At 41.4% G+C, this 24,192-nt stretch overlaps 2 protein-coding genes across 3 annotated transcripts in view; one reads left to right on the top strand and one right to left on the bottom strand.

Moving 5' to 3' along the window:
- The window catches only part of OTUD6B (OTU deubiquitinase 6B), a 226,262-nt gene extending 207,328 nt beyond the window's left edge, over window positions 1-18,934 (bottom strand). The window contains exon 1 of the mRNA XM_085605301.1: window positions 18,714-18,934. Coding sequence (XP_085461427.1) covers window positions 18,714-18,783 — 70 coding nt within the window. The 5' untranslated portion in view covers window positions 18,784-18,934. The remainder of the gene's footprint in view (window positions 1-18,713) is intronic.
- A 413-nt stretch (window positions 18,935-19,347) lies between these two features.
- LRRC69 (leucine rich repeat containing 69) overlaps window positions 19,348-24,192 on the top strand; it is a 404,099-nt gene continuing 399,254 nt past the window's right edge. For both annotated transcript variants that reach the window (XM_085605299.1, XM_085605297.1), the window contains exon 1: window positions 19,348-19,556. In XM_085605299.1, coding sequence (XP_085461425.1) covers window positions 19,380-19,556 — 177 coding nt within the window. In that variant the 5' untranslated portion in view covers window positions 19,348-19,379. The remainder of the gene's footprint in view (window positions 19,557-24,192) is intronic.

The following is a 24,192-nucleotide window of genomic DNA, read 5'->3' as shown; positions in this document are numbered from 1 at the left end:
GGCCACGGTGGGAACGCAGCCAAGCTGAATAACAAAGGACTCTTAACAAAACCAGAGTGAACGGACTTTGTGATGTCATCTTTGAACTGTACTGAGACTCCGCAGGAAGATCTAAACCGACCAATCACGACTGTCCAAATCTTACAATTTGTATCCCCTTTACCTCCATTTCATTATAAATTATGTGGTAGAATAGAGAGAATATCTCATCATCAACAAATCTTTGACGAAGACAATGGTGACGCTACTGCCTAGGGTGACCGATGCGTTCCTGAATCTTTGACGGACTAAATGCTGCCCATCATCTGATGAACTGCGAACTTATCTAAACCTATGGGCATAGGTAAATGCTTGCACGTCTCTGGACCTTGCCCATCCTTTGGGTCTGTAGCGTGCTTAGCGAAGAACTCTGATTTGCTATTGATCAATTGACTGCCAATTTGACTACGCGATGCGAATGACTTAGAGGACGCCCAATAGCCAGATTAGGTAAATATGGTGTTCTAAGATTTACATAAAATTGGATATAAACTTGCTAAATGCTGATTTGAACTTTTCAATAACTATTAGATAAACAGATATTGATTAACAAGAGATGCGTTAGTGTGATTTATTGAGGGAGGTAAGATCGAAATGTTGAAATGTGTTTTAGCTGGTTCTAAAATCATCATCAACCAATCCAACTAATTTGATCCATCGATCACATGGGAGGAGTGCCTTGATGTTTTAAGATTGAGATCTCCAGGAGAAAGGGTATTAATGTATAGATATGTAAATTATTTTTCTTTCTATAGGTCATAAGGTATTCCTTTCATGTTGAATGCTTGACCCGCTCATTACTCCTGTATGTGCAGACCAGAGTGAAGTGACGTGTGAATGTTGGTGTTATGGGCCCCACCAATGACTGCATGTGTGAAAGCTTTAGTATGATATCTGGACTGTGACGAAGGGAGGATATCGGTACGGGTCTCGTTCATTTCCCCGGTACCTAGGTTTCTGCGCTCCACCAGTTTTTCTGGTATCAGAGTTATGTTTTTTATTGTTTTGGTTTGAGGATTATTGCTTGTACATTGCTTATCGATTATTGATTGATATTGGTTTATGTATTGACACTCTATGTTGAGTCTCGTCAAGTTCTATGTTGTTGGCACGGCTTCTGGGATGTAGGAAGTCGGAAGTTTGTAACTGTTCCGTAGTAGAGTAGAGGTAAGCGCTGCTCTCGAGAAAGACGGAATTGTTGTTGCCCTGTAGGTACACAGGGGAAATGTGTAACGATTGAAGTTGCACGACGCATTGTCTGGGTTCGATTCGGTAACATCGTCGTGTTTTGCCATTAGAAACATCTCCTGTATGAAAGTAGTGTATGGTAGCGAAGGTCACCTGTGAAATTTTGGTCATAGGTACCAGGAGTCCAGAAGGAGCTCTGATAACGCTTATCACCGGAAAGGTAATGGGTGTTCCCTAAGCTTGTTAGAAGGATAAAGTAGAGGGAAGTGCTACTTTGTTAAAGAGTGTCATAATTCTGTAGTAGGACAGACTGTTCGCTGTTCTCGGGAAAGACAGAATTCTATGTGAATTAACTACATTTTCCGTATGAAAGTGCGTGAATAAAATAGCATTTGGGTTAATTGCGAAACTCTGGTTTTATTTCTCAGGAGCATTGGGTCTCCAACTAGGTGTCTTAATTCTGGAGAAACAGTTAGCTAATGCTTGCTAGAAGGGTAAGGTAGAGGGGATGTGCTACTTTATCAACGGAAGTAACGATTCCGTAGTAGGGCAGTGGTAATCGCTGCTCTCGGGAAAGACGGAATTCTTGTGAGAAAGGTCATTAACTATTCTTTGGTTAGCAAAGCGGACAATGGTGGCGTTTTTATGTCTTTACTAACAGATTTGTAAGTAAAAAAGAACGTAAGAAAAGTTACGGATAAAATTTTGTAAAGGAGGTGTCAGCAGGAGCAGGAGCTACGATAGCGAGAAAAGCTGATGTCAGAAAAGCTGCGCTGGGATTGGCTAGTCAGTAAGAAACGTAGACGCCCCTGATTGATGTGCTAGTGTATGTTGCGCTAGGAGTGGAGAATTACAGGGTGACGTAGACGCTGCTGATAGGTGCGTTAGTGTGAGTCGTGCTACGATTGGTTAAAACACCAGAACAGTCGTAAGGAAAGACTAGCGATACACGGAAGACAAAATGATGTATTACGATCCACCTGAAAAGGAGAAAAAGTCCTGGTTTGGAAAAAAATCAAGAAATTGTTTAAAAAGGATAAACCAATTGTGACTAGGGAGGGACAGATGCTTCCCCCACCGAAAACACCTGCATCCTTTATGGTTGCGAAATACGGATATCATACTTGTATTTGGTTAGATAATTGGGTAAAGTACACAAAGGATGATGGAGATTTGGCATTTCCAGAGCATGGTTCGTTTAATTTAGCGGTTTTGAGAAATTTGAGAGAGAAAATGATGAATCTAGAACCAAGACCTAGACCAATACAGTTTGAAGCACTAACAGAATGGGAAGATGAGATGCATGACACAGAGAGACAGAGGAGTGGTGGAAGATATAGATACATGTTTGGTAGATATGGGCATGAAAATCATGATGACAGAATGAGGAGGTGATGAAATGCAAGTATGACTGATGGTTTGTTTCCTGTAAGAAATGCTGAAGAAGTTGAAGGTAGAAAATGTACAGAAAAGAGACATAATATAGAATCAGGAGGGTATGGAGTGAATGAATCGGAGGATGATGTTCTTGACATGTTTTATAAAAATCCACCCCTGTATCAACCAGAATCTGAAATGTTGACACCAAGTGCCCCAATGAGAGAAACTTTGCGAATCATTAAGATTGAACCAGTAACCCAAGAACTAGGGAAAAATAATTCCTTCAGGGAGATAGAGAGAAAATCAGATGATAAAGTGAGTGGTGAAAATTCGGCAGCATTAGCAAAAACAACTTTAGAATTAACTGAAAAGATAAGGGAATTGACAAAATTTAGAAGCTGTGACTGTTCCTGTGACTACAGGCCCTGTGATGCCTATTTTTGATAAACAGAAAGATAGTGAACATTGTCTAACGGTCCCTTATAACAGTAATAAACAGACAGAGGCCAAAGCAAAGTTTAGATAAAAACCCATGGAGACAAACAATGACTGCGATCGAGCCAAATGTTCCTAGAAACCGGATATTAAGTCCAAAAATAGCAGAAAGCCATACAATGACTATGGAATCAGTATTAGAGACTCCAAAAGACTTAGAACAAGGTAATGGAGAGAAACCAGTGGGTCCTACTTCGGAAGAATAAAGCGAATGGTTGAGGAGTTTACAGAGAAAAGACAGAGAATTTCAATCGATAGATGTGGCCAAGCTACGACTGGTTCTGGAAGAATAGTAGGAACTATCCCCACAGAGAAGTTAAAAATGTATCAGGATGAGAAGTTACTACTTCTGTGCAAAAGTATAACTTGGAGAGCAAAAAATCTGCATGAAAGATTAGAAGTAGCAGCAAATGAAATGGGTATAGATAATGAAAAGGTAAAGGCTCTACAAAACCATATCGAATAGATTTCACTGAAAAAGATATTGAAAATTTGAATACCATAGGACGAATAAGTCAGATTAAGGAAATAATTATCTTGTTAAGAAAATGGGGAGATGTGGATAAATGGAGGAGCAGGTGGTACCGAAAACGTGATGATGCCTCAGATAAAACTTTTGAAGCTTTTCCTGTAAGAGAGAAAGAAAAATCAGCTACAGAGAAATTCCAGGAGGAGGATATGTACATGTTCCTTGGACTAGGCAAGATATTTTGTCATTTATGAATGATTTCCCTCGACTACGCGAAAAGCCAGTTGAGTGGTATAGGCAAGTGGACAGATTTGTGAAATTATCAAAAGTTTTGTGGATGGATTTAAACAGCCTTTTTGACATAATAGTACCTGCAGATTTATGGATAGAGTGTAAAATAGTGATAGACTGGCCTACAAAAGAATACCCTAGAGATCCAACGACAGGTACCCCTGATCCAGAGGTGATGAAGAAATATGAACAAGTCATTACCTTTTTGAAAAACAAGGTACCTCCTAAAGAAACTGATTGGGTAAAAATTGATCAAACTCATCAGGAAAGTAAGGAGTCAGTACACGCGTATTACAAAAGATTAATACTTGCGTTTAAGCAGTTCAGTGGTGACGAAAACTTGAGTGAAAAGGATTTGAGTCATTTTGTATACAGATTTGTATATGGTCTACGTCCAGAAATTAGTGAAATGATCAAGCAACACACTGTAGATTGGCAAAATAAGAAAATAGATGAAGTATTATGACATGCAAAATATTTTAGTGATGAAATTGAAGCCAAACAGCTAAAATTAAAAGAGAAAGCTATGTGGGCACAAGTAAAGGTAGCAGAAAGACAAGAAGCTCAGTTAATGGAACAAGCAAATAATACAGGACCCAGTAACAAAATTCACTCCTGGGAAAGGTAAAGGACATTTTAATATAGAAGAAGCTAAAAAGAAATTCCCATGTCATAATTGCGGAAGAATAGGGCATTGGAAATCCGAGTGTAAATTTCCCCCAAGTACTAAAAATTAAAATGCATCATTGAATCCACTGGTGCAGAAGGAGGTGAGTGGTCAACCGCAGCGACAGCAGCAGGTTGTTACCCAACAGAATCAGGTGCCAAAACCACCTTTTCCACAGAGCGTAAACTCACAGAAATACAGTAATGGGACAGGATTCTACAACGAAGAACAGGTAACTAAGTTGCCGCGCGCTAGCGCTGTTTCGCAGTATTGGCTACAACGCGATGAGTGCGAGTCAGAAGAAGGTTATTGACGGTGCCGAGAGGAGGAAGAAGAGTGCGTACTTGGCGCAACTCTAGAAGTAGACCAGGCAGGCCCATTTGTAGACGGAAAGGTAAATGATGAAAATATTACTTTCCTAGTAGATACTGGTGCTACTTGATCAACTGTTAGGTCAGCTGATGTTAAGAATCTTCCTCTCTCGGACGAAACAATCCAAGTAGTTGGTGTATCCAACAGACAGATTAAAACGCATCTTACAGAACCAGTGAAAGTTAGTATAGGGAAATTTTCTGAAATGCACCGCTTTCTTGTGTGCGATTCAAGTCCTGTGAATTTGTTAGGTACAGATTTGTTGTGCAAAATGAATTGCACCATATTTTGTACCCCTGATGGTATAGCATTTGAGACCCCTGATGAAGACATACTGTATAAAATGACTATGGCAAATAGGGAAACTGAGATTACTGAAGCCTATGCTGTATTTAACCCTGATGAATTACCAAAAGAATTGAAACAGACTGTAAAAGCAGAAGTCTGGGATTTCACGGGAGAAGATGTAGGACTAATGAGAAATGTGGAGCCAGTAAAAATAACAGTGAAAGAAGGAATAAGCTATCCAAATGTCCCTAAAAAAAAATAGACACCTGAGCTAATTGAAGGAATTACTCCCATAATCGAGAAAATGACAAAACAAGGCATTTCCAGAGAAATACTGAGTAGTCCATGTAATTCGCCAATCATGGGACTGAAAAAACCTAATGGAAAGTTCAGGATAGTACAAGATGAGAAAGATAAACAAAATTGTTGTATCATGTTGTCCCATTGTACCAAATCCATCTGTGATTTTGTATCAGATTCCCCATGATGCAGAATGGTATACAGTGATTGACTTATGCAATGTTTTCTTTTCCATTCCATTGCACACTGACAATTTTTGCGCTTCATTTTGGCGAACGTATTTTGGCTTGGTGCCGAATCCCACAAGGGTATACAGAAAGCCCCTCAATATTTAATCATATATTGAAAAAGTCCTTAGAAAGCCTAGAAATGCCCGAGAATTCAGTATTAGTACAATATATCGACGACCTGCTTGTGGCATCGAAAAGACGTGAAGCTTGTGTAATGGACACCATAGCCTTGCTGAATCATTTGACTGATGGAGGACTTAAAGTGTCATCATCAAAGTTACAATTTTGCAAAAAAGGAAGTAAATTATTTAGGCCATAACATTGAAAAGGCACTGAGAAAAACAACAATAGACAGAATCAGGATCATAAAAGGAATGAGAGCCCCCATGACGCACAGAGAGGGGAGAATGTTTCTTGGAATAGTTGGGTATTGTCGTCAGTGGATAAGCAACTTCTCCCTGATTGCAAAGCCTTTGGTACGCTTGACAAGAAGTGATGTGAGAGATCCCATTGAGTTGAATAAAGAAGAATTGGCAGCCTTTAAGCGATTGAGAGATGGTCTGTGTGAAGCGCCAGCATTAGGTATGCCGGATTATGAAAAGGAGTTTGAATTGTATGCAGTGAGAGGAATGAATGTGCACTCTCTGTATTAATACAGAAACATGGAAAACTGAGAAGACCAATTGCATACTTTTCATCTATGCTAGACCCAGTAGCTGTAGCCTTGACTGGGTGTCTGAAAGCAGTGGCTGCTACCTGTAGGAGTTTGGAACAGAGTGAAGGAATTGTGATGGGATATCCTGTGAAAGTGTTTGCACCTCATGATGTGTCAATCCTTTTAACAAGGAGTCGCACTCAGTTCATGACCCATAGTCGGCTGACTAAATATGAGAAATTCATATTAGGTGCAACAAATGTGAGCCTTGTGAGATGCTTGAATGTGAATCCTTCAACGTTGTTGCCTGATGCTGAGAATGTTGAAGTCAGAGACAAAGTGGATCATGATTGTCTGGATGTACTCTATTTCTGTACCAAACCACGTCCTGATATAAAAGATGTACCGTTGCCAGAAAGTGATTTTGTGATGTTTGTGGACGGATCTTGCTTGAGAACAGATGACAGAATGCTGAGTGCAGCATATGCAGTATGCACAGTTGCAGCAGTAACGGAAGCATCCTACCTGAAGGGAGTAAAATCAGCCCAGGTAGCTGAGCTTGTTGCTTTGACTAGAGCGTGCAAGATAGGAAAGAATGTGAGAGTGACTGTGATAACTGATCGTCAGTATGGGTTTGGTGTTGTGCATGATTTTGGCCAAATATGGCTACAGAGAGGATTTTTGACTTCGAATGGAACTCCCATAAAGAATGCTGAAATGGTTGGGAAGTTGCTTCAGGCGATACAGCTGCCTAAGCAATTGGCCATTGTAAAGGGTGCTGCACATAGCCAATCAAAAGATTACACTGCAGTCGGCAACAAATATGCTAACGATATGGCTCAATAATGTGCACGAAATCAGAATTCTATATATCGGGTGAAGGAGAGAGATATGAATTCTTGCACCCTAATGTTTGCTAACATTGTGGGTACCTGGGAGGAAGTGAGGCAATTGCAGAAAGAGGCAGGAGATGAGGAAATTAAATAGTGGGTAAAAGCAGGATGTGCACCAAGGGAGAAGGATCATGTGTGGGTCTCTCGGGATGGAAAAACAGTTATGCCTGATAGCATGGTGTCTGCCATGGCACGGATGTATCATGGACAGGGACACATAGGGAGAGACGCTATGATAAGGTCATTTAAACAAACCTGGTACAATGCAAAGTTTAGACTTGTAGCAGAGAGTCTTTGCCAAAGATGCCTTATATGTCAGCAGTACAATCCTGGAAGAAAAACAGTGGTAAGTCTAGGAACAATAGGTCGAGAAGGAGGGCCTTTTACCAGAATGCAGGTTGATTTCATTGAAATGCCTCCCTGCAACAGGTTAAGGTATGTTCTAGTGATGGTCTGTTTGTTTTTTAGATGGGTAGAAGCATACCCAAGAAGAAGAAGCGATGGAATCACAGTGGCAAAATTGCTTTTGAGGAAATTAATTCCCAGATTCGGGTTCCCAGTAACAATTGAGTCAGACAGAGGAAAACATTTTCATAATGAGATCATAAAATTAATTTGTGAAGCATTGAATGTACAGCAAAAATTACATTGTGCCTATCGCCCATAGGCTTCTGGTGTGGTGGAACAAGTAAATGGTACCATCAAAAACAGAATAGGGAAAATGAGTTTAGCCACGGGTATGAAATGGCCTGATGTCTTGCCTCTAGTACTCATGACTATTAGATCAATTCCAGACAGAACTACAGGGTTGAGTCCCCATGAAATCATCATGGGAAGAGCAATGCGTCATGTATTCATACCAGTCAACAAGCTTTTGCCTATAACTGATGACTTGGTTTTGGATTACTGTAAGGGCCTGGCTGATGCAGTTCATTCTGTGTTTCATCAGGTTGGAGCGGATGCCACTACCCTTGAAAAGAAGCAAGCTCATGATCTGAGCCCAGGGGACTGGGTAAGAATCAAAGTACACAGAAGGAGGAACTGTTTGTTCCCACGGTGGGGAAAACCACGACAGGTGATTCCTACCACGACAACAGCTGTGAAGTGTGCCGGAATAAAGAACTGGATTCATGCTAGTCACACATTGAGAATTCCAAATCCAGTGGATAACCAAGAGAGAATATTTCGATGAATCAGAAACAAGTTCTGAATCGGATGATGAAGAAACGAGAACAAGAGAAAATCCTGAAAGGGGGGGGAAACAGAGCCAGATCTGACTTTTGCCCCAAGAAGTGTTTCATTAAGGAGAAGGTTACAGATTTCTGATACCAGCTCAGACTCAGAGACTGAACAAGTAACTTTACGTTCGAAAAAAGAAAAAGACAAGGAGAAAAGACAAGGAGATTGTTGATAAAGAGGTTCCAGATGAAAAACTGAGAGAGATTCCACCTGAAATAACAAAGGTAGATGGACAGGTGCCAGATACAGAGAGAGAGGGAAAGATTCTTGCGGAAGACCCCCGAGGAGGTGTAGGGAACTCCAGCATCCAGTTAGAGGAAGGGACAAGTAGTCAGCAGGAAGATTGTGCGCAAGAAACCAGAGGAGGGACAGAAGTAGGGAAAACAAAAGAAGTGGTGGAAAGAAAAGCTGTTGAAAGTATAAAGCAAGTTGAAACAGAATCGGAGGAAAGTGAAGACGAAGTATCAGAAGGTCGAGTCTTGAGAAAGAGAGCATGGAGAACTGAAAAGAATGATAAAGGAAGTAAATTGAAAAGGTCGGCAAAAGATGAAATTTGGCCGAACAAGATAAAAAGGCCGAGTTATCGACTGACACGAGTAAACTCACCAAGAGCTGAACAGGGCAATTAAGTATCTAGTCAAGAAAAATCAAAAGACGAAGAAATAATTGTAATAGAGGAAAGCAAAAGAACAAGAAAGCCTAACCAGAAGCATAAGTTGCCGGAATGGACGTATGTGGCCCTGCCTGAAATAAAGGAAGAGGCGGATAGCCAAGAAAACCCAGAGGTGACTGTACCAGAAGTGGTTGAGGAAGACGAAGAATCGGAAATCCTGAGAGTTATCTTGTTCGATATTGGAGAAGAAACGGATGTTCAGGAAGTTCTGTATAAAGATTGTGAAGGAAAGGTGAAGGACGATCAAATGCCAAATTGAATAAGACAAGAATGCTGCTAATGAAAAGACAATAAAATACGGGAAAAGACAAAACTGGTAGAACCAAGTAGGACGATCAAATGCCAAATTGAATAAGACAAGAATGCTGCTAATGAAAAGACAATAAAATACGGGAAAAGACAAAACTGGTAGAACCAAGTAGGTGCTTAGAGCCTTGGGTTAGACAAACTAGTTGTGAAGTAGAAGAGGCTAGGTCAAAAGACACTGGTCATTCTTACAAAAATGGCAAATACAGATAGTAGAAAAGATAGATGTATATTCTTGAAGCGATGGTGTAAAATGTGTTGTTACTAATGCTTCTGTGGAGTGTACTAGCTCTGATGATCTCATTTAAGGTTATCATAGACACAATAGAAGGACATAGCGAAAACAAAACTAATATAGAGAAGATTCAAAAAGTAATTCCGACTAAAATAGATAGAAATTATTTGCATAAAGACAGGTCTATAACTGATTTTTCTAACAATGTATTTTCGAAACTACTATATGAATATGTAAAGACAATGGACGTAAGGGACTGCTACGTTTGTATGCAGTTACCTGTATCTGAGGGAGTGACTTACCACCACCTTCCAGTAACTTATGGAATAACATGTAGTGTAATAGCTTGTCTGTTTTACAAAACAGGGAAATTAGAAAATTATTTTTCAGATGTAGATAAAATATTTTCACAAGTACCTTCAATGAACAAACTAAATAAGGTAAAACCTGCAAAGGTATTAGGTGAATTTTTCTTAGAGACTAGAAAACTAACATTAGAATATATATTTTGAAATAATCTGACTTGTAGTTTAAAGAAAGAGGAAAAGACGTTCTTGGATATGGTTGAAAAAAGGAGATTGAAAATGCAAAAGAAAGCATCTGAGGGAAAAGCGGAAAAGACAGTCTGGGATGTTGAAATGGAAAAACACTTGAAGGGAGAAGCTAGTCCAACTATGGCTTTAGATTGGCCTCAGAAAGGAAAATTATTTATTAGAAGGAATCAAACTGCATATGATAATTACTTTGTAGGTAATAGTGAGTGCCATGATACATACCGAATCATGGGTGGATGGGGATCTAAAGGAGGAAATGATCCAGTTTTTCCTGGGTTATATTTTATCTGCGGGAACAAGGCATATTATCGTTTGCCCGACCATTGGTATGGCACATGTTATGTAGGTCTGGTTTTCCCAAAGATATTCCACATGGGAAGAGGAGAAGATGGTGTACATAAGTTAGGTAGTTATCTAGCACGTAGAAAGAGAGAATCTTGGTCAGAAATTGTAGGCGACATCTTTGGAGCATTAATACCAGCAGTGGGAATATCTCTGAATGCAAACAAAATTAGAAGGCTATCAACAGTAGTGGATCGCTTGTCAACAAGCACCGCTGGAGGATTTTTATTGGTAGATACTGAAATGGTTGCCATGCGTGCCATGGTAATGCAAAATTGACTTGCCCTTGATATATGATTGGCAAAAGAGGGTGGAGTCTGTGGAATGCTGAAAGTTCAACATTGTTGTACTTACATTCCTGACGAAAGTAAAGATTTGAAAACGTACATTAAAAATATAACTGATCTGCATAAGGAAATTGCACCACTGGAGGTTGAAAGTGTTTGGGAAAAGATTGGAAAGAAAATATCTTCTATTAAAGATTTCTTAGTAAACTTAGGTAGTACCTTTTTAGGTAAAATCTTATTTCCATTAACATGTGTGATTTTTATAGTATTAATATTAAGATTAGGATGTCTATGTCATAAAAGAAAGAAAATCCTGAAAAAGTTAAAGAGAAAATTTAAGAAGAAGACAGAATACGAGACAAGAGAGAGAGTTTGAAGAAGTAGAATTAGAGGAAATGAAGGAAAGTATGTATAAGACAGCCAGAAGAGAAGAAATTGGGGAAACAGAGATGTAAATTAAAGCAAGAATTCATTTCAACTCCATGAAATATTAATACAAAATGTTAATGGTGTGGTGATAAAATCACCAAAGGGGGGGATTGATGGAGAGGGTAGTACAAAATGTTGTATACCCCCCTATTCTGCATGAATATACTTATTAAATAATGTATTAAACATAATATTATTACATGAGTTTGCATGTTTTCTAATCAACATTATTAATTTATAAAATTACACGTGGGATTTGCATTTTGCATGGCTAAATAACTTTTATGACTAAAATCCGTACGCATACTGTGAGAAGTTGGCCTGATGTATGATGTCACTAGTTCTAGTGTACACCTTATATCAGCCCAAATACCCTTATGGTGATTGGTTGTAAAGTCAACCTTATAGACCAGCTATCCTAATGGTAGCATGGACAAGAGCAGTCTTAGGCTAAACTCTGAATGGCATGTGAAGCCAGCTGTGATACCATATATAATCCCTTGAATACCAAATGAAAGGACACCACAACAGATATATATATATAAAATAAAGTGTATTTATTCTAGTCAAACCCTCAGCACTCTTTATGAGATTAGAGGTAAGTACAACACAGTCTTATTTAAGCATACATTAAGTCACACAGGTAAGTAATACAGTTAGGCCCTAGGGGCCACGCAAACCATATACTAAGTAAGTGGTATAAGGACCACTGTCACGGAAATAGGATAGGCCTAGGCCTAGGGAATCGCTGGGGCTACACTACACTAGCAACAGTTAGGAAGTGGGAGGCCCACGGGATTCAGGTGCAGAGTGGAAACACTCGCGCGTAATGCGTAAAAGTCGATAGAAATAGTAGTTGTTAGAAATTAACAGTTTAAGGACACTTCTGAAGCAGCTAGAGAGTCGAGACTCGGAAACTAGACCCTAGGATAGTCACTACCCTTGTGAGCACCGAAGTACCCAAGTTACCTAGCCCACAGGCTGTGGGTGCATAGGTGTGAACTTGCGTCGGGTTTCGTCGTGGACTTCTATGGATGCCTGAAGGAAAGTTGCTGACAGGCAGTCAGTGAAGAGTGTCCGGTGGATCCCAAGGCTGGGATCAAGAAGAGAGGAGACCTGCAAGCAGAAGGGACAGAGTCAAGGTCACTAGCCAGTGACCACGTGGAACCAGGAAGGAACCAGGCGATGTCGTGAAGATTGCAGGTGAAGGTGAAGCTTGTCGCTGCAGCCACGAGGACCAGGGAACGTCGAGGACGACCAGGACCAGGAGGCGAGCTGTCCCACGAAGGCTCTTGCTGTCGGCGGCGTCGAAGTTGGACTAGGACTCACCAAGCCTTGGCAAGCGGAACCCACGAAGAACGGAGGACTTGCTTCTGGTGCAGACCAGGAAGGTCTGGGGTACTTCTCTTTTGCAAGGAAGCGGGAGCCAGTCTGGAGGAGCCAAACTAGCGGTGAAGATTTCTGGATGCGTCGTCACAAAGGCAACTAGCCAACGGGCAAGCAACCGGACAGACGCGGCAAGCAGGAAAATGCAGAAGGGCCCCACGCAGGACTCGTGGAGTGTGGGGGGCTGATCTTCGGTGCAGATGGTGCTTGGGGTTGGGGCTTCTCAATCCCCGGTGCACAACTTCGAGGGTGCCTCAGAAGCTGCGCTTGAAGATACTAGCCACTTTTCCCAGGTAGCCGGTCCCACGTCTCTCGTCGCCTCCACGGATCTCAGCTCGGCTGTGGATGTGGATCAGGGTCGGAGAAGTCTGGAAGTCAAGGCTCTGGTCGGGCTCTGCAGTCGGTCCCTCGTAGAACTTCAGCAAAGGAAAGGGTAGTCTCTTGATTGTGCCAGTTTGCACAGGGTAGCCACTCCTTGGCCACAAGGGAGATTCTTCAGTCTTCTTCTTTCGTCGAATGTCGAAGGTCCAGAGTTTCTGTTCAAGTTGCAGGTTCAGGATAATCTAATCTCCTGGGGCCCAGCTACCACTCTTATACTAATCTGGGGGGCTGGGTTACCTGCTAGGTCACGCCTTATGGGTGGGACCTGGGAGGGGGGTGGTTACACCCCCTTCCCTTTGTCCAGTTTCGCGCCAGGACTGGGGCTGGAGTGCCCCAGCACCGGTTTGAACTGGACTATGCATGGGACACCTTGTGTGCCCCAGGCATGTCTCATTCCTTTCAGCCCTCCCTGCCCCAATACACTAAAGTCTGTCTGGGGAGGTGCTAGCACCTCCCCAAGCAGGAAACCTATTGTCCAAGCCTCCCTTGCCGGGATCACTCCCAGCAGCAGGAGGTCAGACTTGTGTCTGTGGCAACAGCATCCATTTTGTGATGCTGAGGCTTTGGTTAGAGGCTAAACAGCAAAGTAGGATTTTAACATATCTCTCCCTCTAGAAGGGAGGAATAATATCCTCATCACCAGAAATGGTATGGGGGTATTATTCCAAAGTGTTAGACACCTTACACGACATGTTTTGATAAAGCCAAACCATAGTTACCATAACCGTTTAAGCTTATAAGGCACTTTAAGAGTATATGGTAGGCTATATCATAGAACAGTTATAAGGACATGATTCCGAAAGCTGCAGACAGGCTCAGCTCATGCTAGAGCACCATCTCACATGTTACCAAGCACTCTGCCTCCAGGATTGTTAAGGCCTGCCATAGGAGTGACTGATAGGTACACATGTGTCTATATATATATATATAAGGGTAGATATAGGCATACTATATCTAAGCAAGGGGTGATTACACGACCTTGCCCCAGCTGAGTGATCAGCCAGTTGTGTCTGATTGGAAGGCCAGACCAGGGGTGGCATAATACATGCTGCAGCCCCTGGGAGGCCTAGGGTACACCTATGCCCTGGGTACCTAGGGTTCACTGTACAGGGTCCAATAAGGTGATCCTTACCAATTGGGAATGTACCTAGGGTACACGGAGTCCATTTTAAAGAGAGAGCAGACAGCCTGAGACCCTGAATGGCAGGATCTCAGGCCAACTAAGTCGAAAAACCAGCTAGACACTAGGCAAAAAGTTGGGGGTAACCATAGTCAGATATCCACCTTCCTACACATACTAACAGTAATATATGTCATCATCATCAGCTTTATTTCGACACAATAGTCATAAAAGCACATACATGTAAAAAAACAGTAAAAGACAAATTGTAAAATATTACAATGAAAAGGCAAACATATGCAAAGGATATTTCATTACCAAAGCATAAATGGAAGATAAGAGATATCTGATAGCACATAGATTATAGGACCAGCAAAATAGGATCAAATAGCGGGCACATTTAGTCTTCTTATCCTCCACATTGATGCAAGAAATGAGGATACTGCAAACACTATTTGTCTAGATAAATCAATCTTAAGGACTCTGTAAGCTTCCCTACAGTGCATGAATCCAAGATTCCTACAAATAGGTATAATCCAGTATTTCCTGCTATTCTTATAGGCCGGACAGAAAAACAGTATATGTAAATCAGACTCTGATGCAGCATCGCAGCTAGGACAATTTTCCAGAGTGGTGACTGACCAATTGACTGTGTATGCTCTTACAGGAAGTGTGCCAAATCTCCACTGGATAAATAATTTCCTATTAAGATGGGGTCTAATCTCACTGAGTGCCTCTTCAAAGTGAAAATCATCTTTTGAGGTTAAAAAGTTTTTGGCTAAAGTAGAAGATTGAGATTTTGTAATAGCATTAGCTAATTTAGCCGCATAGTAAATAAAAGTCAATTTTTTTGCGGAAATGGTGAAACAGGCTGTCACTGGAGTTGACCAGAGATCAGAAAGTCCAAGAGCATCAAATTGGGTCCTAATATACTGAAACCAGGGAAATTTGCCTGCACTCGGGAAACTCAATATTTCCGCTAATTCATTCCTATAAGGCTGTAACTCCGGGGTTGTCCACATCCTTCTCCAGAAGATCAAGGGTTTCAGACCGAGGACTTCATCTATAGGACGTACACCTAAGTCAAGTCTTAAAGGAAGTAAAGGAGTGCTTTGAGGAAGTAATAAAAGGTGTCTTAAAAACTTGCATTCCGCACGTACAATCTCTGGGCAACATTTCGATCCCCAGAGTTCAGCGCCGTAAGAAATACGACCACGTGCTTGAAGTTTATATATTTCGAGTGGGGGCGCTGGTGGTTTTGCAGATGAAGAGTTATAAAACTTCATAATCCCACCAATTGACTGAACTAGCTTTAAACGGGCCTTGGTTTGATGAAGGGCCCAAGAGAATCCTTCATTTAGAGTGAGACCGAGATAGTCGAAGGTATTAACTCTCTCCAAAGTTGTATCACCTATAGAGGGGTTTGGACGTGTTTTAGAAGGTGGGTTGAAAATCATGAATTTAGTTTTCAATGTGTTGATTTCCAGCCCATGATCCAAACAAAATAATTCAAACGCGTCCAATATCCTCTGTAAACCAAAGGGGGATTTCGAAAGCAGGAGGGTATCATCAGCGAACATTATCGCCGGAACCCTGCTGCTAGCTAACTTAGGAGCATCGCTGTCTATAACCTTATCTAGGTAGGTGAAGGCTCCATTAACGTAGAGACAAAATAAAGTAGGGGCCAGGACACATCCTCGCCTGACTCCTTTCTCTACAGCAATAATATATGTAGTAAATAGAATACTGCATGATATATGTTGCTTTTGTGATATCTCTGTAATGTTGCCAGAGATGACAACAAATGGGTGAATATGAACGCTCTAAATGTCGCTATAAGCTAGATAAATACATACACATAGAGGGATTAGTAAGGGGTTAAAATTAGATTCATTATTTCTATGTATTAATTACTCTTTTGTGTTTGTTTTGCTTAGGTTTTCCTTTGGGCCTAAAAAACAAAATGGCCGCCGACGCGACACGAGGTGATGGTCACTGCTCCACGAGGTTTGGAGTGAAGTGCGCCGCTGCGACAAAACGTCCCTGTGGCCTCGTCATGACCTGTGCCTTATTGTTCCCAAACAAGGCCACGGTGGGAACGCAGCCAAGCTGAATAACAAAAGGACTCTTAACAAAACCAGAGTGAACGGACTTTGTGATGTCATCTTTGAACTGTACTGAGACTCCGCAGGAAGATCTAAACCGACCAATCACGACTGTCCAAATCTTACAATTTGTATCCCCTTTACCTCCATTTCATTATAAATTATGTGGTAGAACAGAGAGAATATCTCATCATCGACAAATCTTTGACGAAGACGACGGTGACGCTACTACCTAGGGTGACTGATGCGTTCCTGAATCTTTGACGGACTAAATGCTGCCCATCATCTGATGAACTGCGAACTTATCTAAACCTATGGGCATAGGTAAATGCTTGCACGTCTCTGGACCTTGCCCATCCTTTGGGTCTGTAGCGTGCTTAGCGAAGAACTCTGATTTGCTATTGATCAATTGACTGCCAATTTGACTACGCGATGCGAATGACTTAGAGAACGCCCAATAGCCAGATTAGGTAAATATGGTGTTCTGTGATTTACATAAAATTTGATATAAACTTGCTAAATGCTGATTTGAACTTTTCAATAACTATTAGATAAACAGATATTGATTAACAAGAGATGAGTTAGTGTGATTTATTGAGGGAGGTAAGATCGAAATCTTGAAATGTGTTTTAGCTGGTTCTAAAATCATCATCAACCAATCCAACTAATTTGATCCATCGATCACATGGGAGGAGTGCCTTGATGTTTTAAGATTGAGATCTCCAAGAGAAAGGGTATTAATGTATAGATATGTAAATTATTTTTCTTTCTATAGGTCATAAGGTATTCCTTTCATGTCGAGTGCTTGAACCGCTCATCTCTCCTGTATGTGCAGACCAGTGTGAAGTGACGTGTGAATGTTGGTATTATGGGCCCCACCAATGACTGCATGTGTGAAAGCGTTAGTGTGATATCTGGACTGTGACGAAGGGAGGATATCAGTACGGGTCTCGTTCATTTCCCCGGTACCTAGGTTTCTGCGCTACACCACCTGCAACTGCACTTTTGAACACTATAGATGACATGATACTTAACTACTGCAAAGGATTGGCTGATGTGGTGTGTTCCGTCTCTCAGCAGGTTGAAGCTGCCACTTTAAATCAGCATCAGGAACAGTCACAACCTCAGTCCCAGCATATGGCAGTGGTGAAGAAACACGTCAGGAAGTCTTGCAAGGAACTGAGATGGAAAGGCCCCTTCGAGATCATCCAAACGACAAAACACTGCTGTTAAGTGTGGTGGATTACCAAATTGGGTGCATGCTCCGCACCCCAGGAGAGTAAGAAATCCTTATGAATAAGTGGTGTTCTAAAAGCCAGAGTAAGCGGTGTTCTATGAGCCAGAACGGAGAACACCAGTGACACAAGCTGTAACCACATGAGAAGAAAGACAGCAAGGAGAGGAAATGGGGTGAAAAACGACAAGCAGTTGCACCAATTCAGGTTCCTGTGATCACACGAAAAAGCATCAATCTCTAGAGAAGAGATAAATGTCCCGCCTGAAGAGGCAATTGAGACAGCACCAGGGCGTCAAGAAGATTTGTGTGATGGAACAAGTGCTGAAACAAGGAGACACCCGAAATGCTGAATGGTCAAGAAACTATTGGTTGCAGAAAACTGAAATCAAGTGTGTCAAGCTGACCGCATACTACAAACAATTACTTTAGAAACAGAGTCAAGTGGTGTGGCACTGAAGAACAACAAATATTAAGGAAAAAGAGCACGAGAGCCTTGTCGAAGGTATTCGGCACCTAAATGGACTTACTACATAAAACAAGTATTAAATATGCCCATATAAGATTAGGGTGATCTAAATTCAGAGCTATATGTGCCCCAATTATATCATAACGGAGGAAAGTTGGGAGAAGCTGTTTGAAATGTCTTCTGGAAAGAAACAAAAAGTTTTAGAGACATCGTTACAGTGAAAAGAAGATGCAAAGACTAAAATTATATAATTTTTTAAAGAAGATTTCCCTAGGTCCAAAGCTGCAGAAGAAGTGTAGGGATAACATTTATAGGAAGAGGGAGTACGGCTAAGGATGGCCATACATAGATTGCAGTAAACATTGAGCTAACAAACTAATTGCTTTAAAATCGTTTGAAAATATCTACAAAAGAAACTGCTGTAAATTATCTGAATTGAAAAAAGTTGAATTATTGCTTCTATGTTTTGCTTAACGATCTGACTGCCAGTAGAAGCAGATGCAAGAAAGCAACAGGGCTTTGAAAATCAAACAGTTTGCTTACGCGGTCTGGTAGGCTTGACTTAAAAATTACGACTTCACTCTCCCTAATATGGCCGCCAACTAAGACATACATGAAGACGTATCCGCTCTAGTTTTTTAGTCGGAATATACAGGCACACTGATAGCTGCATTCATCGTTCTCACCCTGTAGCTCTTTCTTTTCCTTACGCTGTCGGCGTTGCAAAGCCTCTTCGGGAGAATCTGGTTCTTCCATGGTGGAGACACCCCTGAAAGGGGGAAGCTATAGTTCTCGCTGCACAGCAGGGTTTACTGTTCTAATAAGGTCGAAGGGACTATATGACGCCCGACGTCGCGCGTTATTAGAGTCATCCGAGTAACTGCTGCCCCCTTTCGGTAATCCTTTTGATTTAACAGAATTTGTGAGTGACACTCGGGGAAGGATTTGGGATAAAACTAGAATTACTCGTAGCCATCTTGAAATGGTTTCCAAATAAAATGGCTCCGTTAATATCTTAAAGCAAAATAGTGTTCATAGGAGTTCAAGTAATGAAACAACAATTAATAAAAACAAGAAACGAAAGTGAGCGGTGAAACTTGCTGAAGTTTTAGCTAATGTCAAGAGAGTAAGGAATATATTTTATATGCTCGTTAAGTATTTCCCACGGACTTAATATTCGTCCTAATAATAAAAAAATAAAAAAATCCAACATATTCACCATCATCCCGATATGAAGGAGTCGTGTCGTTGCATTAATACGCAGCCTATAGACTGTAAGACATTTAGTCCTTTCTCTCTCTTTACTTCCGCAAAAGCATTTTTGTCTCCATGGAGACAAATGTTTTTTTCCCATGGCCGACTCTCTGCTACTGCGGGCCCTTCAGGGCAAAGCTAAGACACTGAATCTAAACGGGAAGCATCTACAACGGGTGCCACGAGTGCTAGGTCAGCTGGTGCAGCTGGAAGTCCTGCACCTCAAGAACAACCGAATAACCGAGCTGCCAGAAGAAATCGCGGAGCTTTGCAGGGCAAGTATCCGTGTCCGAGAAAGACGCAGGGGTGGGCGTGTTCTGCATATAATATTACGCGTGACGTATGATGTGACGGCGACAGTTGGAGAGCAAATTACAGGTGGTAGGGGGTGTACTGTTTGACCAGTTGAGCTGTCACTGTAATGTGACTAGCATCACCATGAGGAAAATTAATGGCAGTGTGGAGTATTTGATGCTGGTGGATATGTATATCGCGTGTCAGGGTGATGGATGCGGGTGTACTGAGTACCCCCTGCTATTTTTTAGAAGCTAGACTTCGTTACCCTGATTCTGAGTCCAAGGAAGAGTTGCTTACGTGGTCTCCTTGTGCCACACATGCATCTCCTCATTTTCTTTTAGTGTATGCCCAGTGCGGCTTCCTGTTAATCCGTGCTAAAGCGCAAGTATTGAACGTGGTGAGCACCTAATAGCATATACAATAAGTACTATTCAATAGTTTAGTACCTGCGTACATTTTCCAAAATCAGTTATGTCTTATATGTTGTATTGTATTGTATTGTATTAAAATTTCATTTATATAGCGCTTACTACCCCTGATGAGGCGTTGAGGCACTTTTTTGGCAAATAGCACGCTACTTCGGAACCCATAAAGGATTAGTGTTGAATTAGTACAGTGAAATATGAAAGTAATTTGAGTGGTGGATATTAGTCAGTTATTTGGATTGAGAAGGATAGCGGAGGGACAGAAGAGGGTAAAAAAGGTTGCATTTATATAGTGCTTGTTACCCCTAATGGAGTGATGAAGCACTTTCTTGGCGAGTAGCACGCTACTCCGGAACCCATAAGGATTAGTGGTAAATTTGTATAGTGAAATATAAAAGTAATTTGAGTGGAGGATATTAATCAGTTATTTGGATTGAGAAAGATAGCAGAGGGATAGAAGAGGGAAAAAGGTTTGCATTTATATTTCTAAGAGGAGTAGCGCAGTAACCCCGTTGCAGTCAACTGTGTTCTTCAAGTCATCCCAGATGGCAAGGAGGGCAAATTCTGTGCCTCTTCCCAAACGGAATCCCGTTTGGAAGTCTGAAAGTATGGCATTGTCTTCAATGAATGGTGACATCTGGGCGAACGCTGCTCTTTCTATCAGTTTGCCCAGGAAAGGTCCATTTGTAATGGGTCTGTAGTTGTCAGGGTTCAACGGGTCCAAGTTTGTTTTCTTCAGTAAAGGGCGTATGTATGACTTTTTGAGTTCTCCTGGAAATATTCCGATATTTAAGGAATCGTTGATGATTCTTCTTACTGGAGTGACAGCAGAGGTTGTTAGAAGAATGGTATTAAAAGTTTGCGGTGGACACGGGTCAGAAGGGCTGCCGGCAGGCCTTCTTGCTTTGACATGGTCCATACATTCATCATGTGAAATGTGTTAGAAGGAACCGAGAGGCTGAGTTAGAGTATTCTTGGATTGTTGTTTAGTAAAAGGGTTAGCGCTGGGGCTTTGTCTCTGTTTTAAGTATGAGTCCAACGTGTCTGCTTTGTCCGTGTAATGATTTGCCAGTTTGTCTGTGAAATCTTGAGTAATGGGATACGTTCCCTCTACTCAATTTGGTTTACAAAATTATTTGAATATTTTATAGAATTCTGTATTTGCATATTTAACATTTTGAATTCTGTCTGAATAGTACCTTTTCCTTGCTTTTTTGATCGCTAACTTGTATAATGTTGATTTTCTGTAGGTGAAGTTCGTCTTATTTGTTTTTTGTTTTGAGCCAGGCACGTTGCAGCTTTCTAAATTGTAGTTTCTGTCTTTTATATCTGTATTTCTCCAAGGTGCTTGTTTTCTTTTTTTCTGTTGTGTGGTTTTGGGCGGCATCAGGATATCAAAAGCTTCCTGGAGCCACTCATATATATAGTTTTTGAACAGAAGTTATTGTTTCAAGATCTGTACTAGATTTTAGTTGTGTTTCTAAGTGTTCCAAATTGAGTTTGTTCCACGGCTGATAGGTAGATGTACGTAAGGTGGTTTTAGGTGAGTCGTTTAGTGTTGTTTTTTGATGGAAAGCAAGCAAATGGTGGTGTGACCGGAATTATAGTTTGAAAGGTAACTAGTTCGTTATTAGCAAAAATTACATCTAGGATATGTCCAGCGATGTGTGTGGGTTTGTGGACATTCTGATGCAGGTTCAGTGCGTCTAGGCCAGTGATTCTTGATTTTGGATGGATCATATTGGGTTTGTCAAACCAAATGTTGAGGTCACCCAGAATGCATAGGTTGGAGTGTATTGTTATAAGATTTGAAACTGTATCTAGAAGTGCATCTGGGAATGTCGCCTTGCTAGGTGGATGTCTGTAAAGGAGCAGGAAGTTACAGGAGGATGACAGTGTAGGATTGCCTCTTGTGAGAAGAGCTTCACAATTCTTTATGGAGATGTTGTCAACTTTAGTGATATCTAATGTTTGCCTGAACACAACAGCTAGTCGACCTCCTTTTTTGCCTATACGATTTTGGGTGATCTTTTGATAGCCTAGAGGAATGGCTTCATGCAGGACTGGAGCCTTAACATCTCCCAACCATGATTCAGTTATGAATAGTATGTCTGGTTTTGCATCAGTGAGAAAGTCGTAGATGTGATGTTTGTTTTGAGAGAGCGATCGAGCATTTATTAGTAGACAGTTTAGGGAATGTGCTTTGGTGACAGTGAGACTTTGTTTTGTAGAAGAGTGATCAGTATTGTGTGTGTTAGTAGCAGGTGCGTTGTTAGTGCTGGTATTATCTGTATTAGGATAGCAATCTTGTAGTTGTTCTGTAATGTGTTCCTCGTCCAGCAGGCTAAGAAGGCATTTTGACGGGTCTGTGTGCGTAAGTGGTGGAGACGGTGTTTGAGAGTGAGTTGGTATGCTGTGTTGTTTTTGTGGTGTAACCTTGTTGTGCAGTAGACATGGAGAAGCGAAGTTGTGGTGTGTGGCACGTTGATTATATTGTTTGCGTATGTTTAGGGCGGAAGGTGTATGAGTCAGTGGTGCTGGTGCAGCATGTGGGTCATATAGTACACTTCTAAATTGTCCAATGGATGAGAGGCGTTTGGAAGAGAGTTGCTGTATGTGTGTTAGGTATGGTGGAAGAGAGAAAGCTTGTCAATGGAGTTTGTTCATTTGTGTAGTTTGAAAGGTGGGTGTATGATTGTATTTTGTGATTGTAAGTATTATGAGGTGTTGTGCTTGAGAATTTTTGTTGTGCTGATGTGTGTGATATGTTTTGTTTTTGAGGAGTAGTAAAAAGAGATGCTGATGTATTTGTTGTATCATATGGATTTGTTTGTATACAATTGTTGGCGAGTAGAATTTGTAAGGTAAAGGGGGAAGTGATGTGTTTGTGAGTAGAGTGTATGTTGTGTGTAGGAGAGGATGAAGTCGATTTAAGACTGTTCATTTTAGACCTGTTTGCTGCAAGAGCTAAGTTGTGTGGTGCTGTGGCATGTAATTGTTGTGTTGTTGTGTTATTGTGGTAGAAAAAAGAGGAGGGTGTGGGTTGGACAAATGATGGAAGGATGAGTATGAGTTTGTTAATTATAAAAGGGGGGTCTGTTAGGAGTAGAGTGGGGAGTGTGTGTCTGGATGGGTTGTAGTTCAGTATGGTATGGATTTTGGCTGTGTTAGTGATGAGTGCATTGGTTAGTGGTAGAGGATAGAGTTTTGTAATCTTTGTAGGTGATGGTGGAAATGTGTGGTAGCTGGAATAGAAGGGTATATACATGTGGTTTGTGTGGTTTTGCAGTGTATGCTGGTACATTGATTTGTGCTAAGGGTTTGTTTGTAGTAAGTGTGTGGTGTACATTTGGTATGAGTGTGTTACTCTGTGGATGTGGATGGTGTAGGGTAGGTATTACTGAAAGAGAAAATGGGCAGCATTTCTGGCCCTAGTCCCGACCAGTCTCGAACAGGCTCAAACAGGCAACTTCCCTTTTCCTCTCTGCCCTTAGCCTCGACGCCCGGGCTGAGACACCCTAAGCCTTGGCCGTTTATAGCCCTAGTAGGCAGGTGGCCTCTTCAACCAATGGGAAACCTAGCCCTAATCCTATCCAATCTCAACACTAGCCCTAAAAGCTAGAACCAATAGAAGACCAGGACCTTACAGCCAATGTTAGCCCTAGTCCAAGCACCCAATCAGGTACAAAAACCCTAATCACTACGTCCAATAAAGGCCCTAGCCCTAGCAGTAGTCCCGACCCTAGTCCCAGCAACCAATGACACAGGAAACCCTAGTCCCTACTTCCAATAAAACGCCTAACCCATGTCTTAGTCCCACACCTAGTCCAGAAAACAATCACACAAGAAGCCTAATTTCTACTTCCAATAGAAAGCCTAACCTTAGCCCTATTAACAACCCTAGTCCCAGCAACCCTAGTCCCAGCAACACAGGAAGCCCTAGTTCCTACTTCTAATAGAAAGCCTAACCCTAGCCCTAATCCCAACCCTACATTGATTGAATCACAGACCCAGAAACCAATCAGAACCCTCAAATACCCAACCAATGAGAACACTAACCCTAATCCAGTAGAAACACCAGATACAACCACCAAGCAGTGCACACATTTACCAACCAATAGCAGACTATATAATGTCCCAGCGACCTCAGACAAGGTTTGCTGGCCAGAGAGTTGGAAGCTGCTCCTCT

The sequence above is a fragment of the Triturus cristatus genome, chromosome 5_1 (assembly GCF_964204655.1).
Source record: "Triturus cristatus chromosome 5_1, aTriCri1.1, whole genome shotgun sequence".
NCBI lineage: Eukaryota > Metazoa > Chordata > Amphibia > Caudata > Salamandridae > Triturus > Triturus cristatus.
The sequence above is the reverse complement of the archived record's forward strand: the minus strand, read 5'-3'. Positions and strand labels throughout refer to the sequence as shown.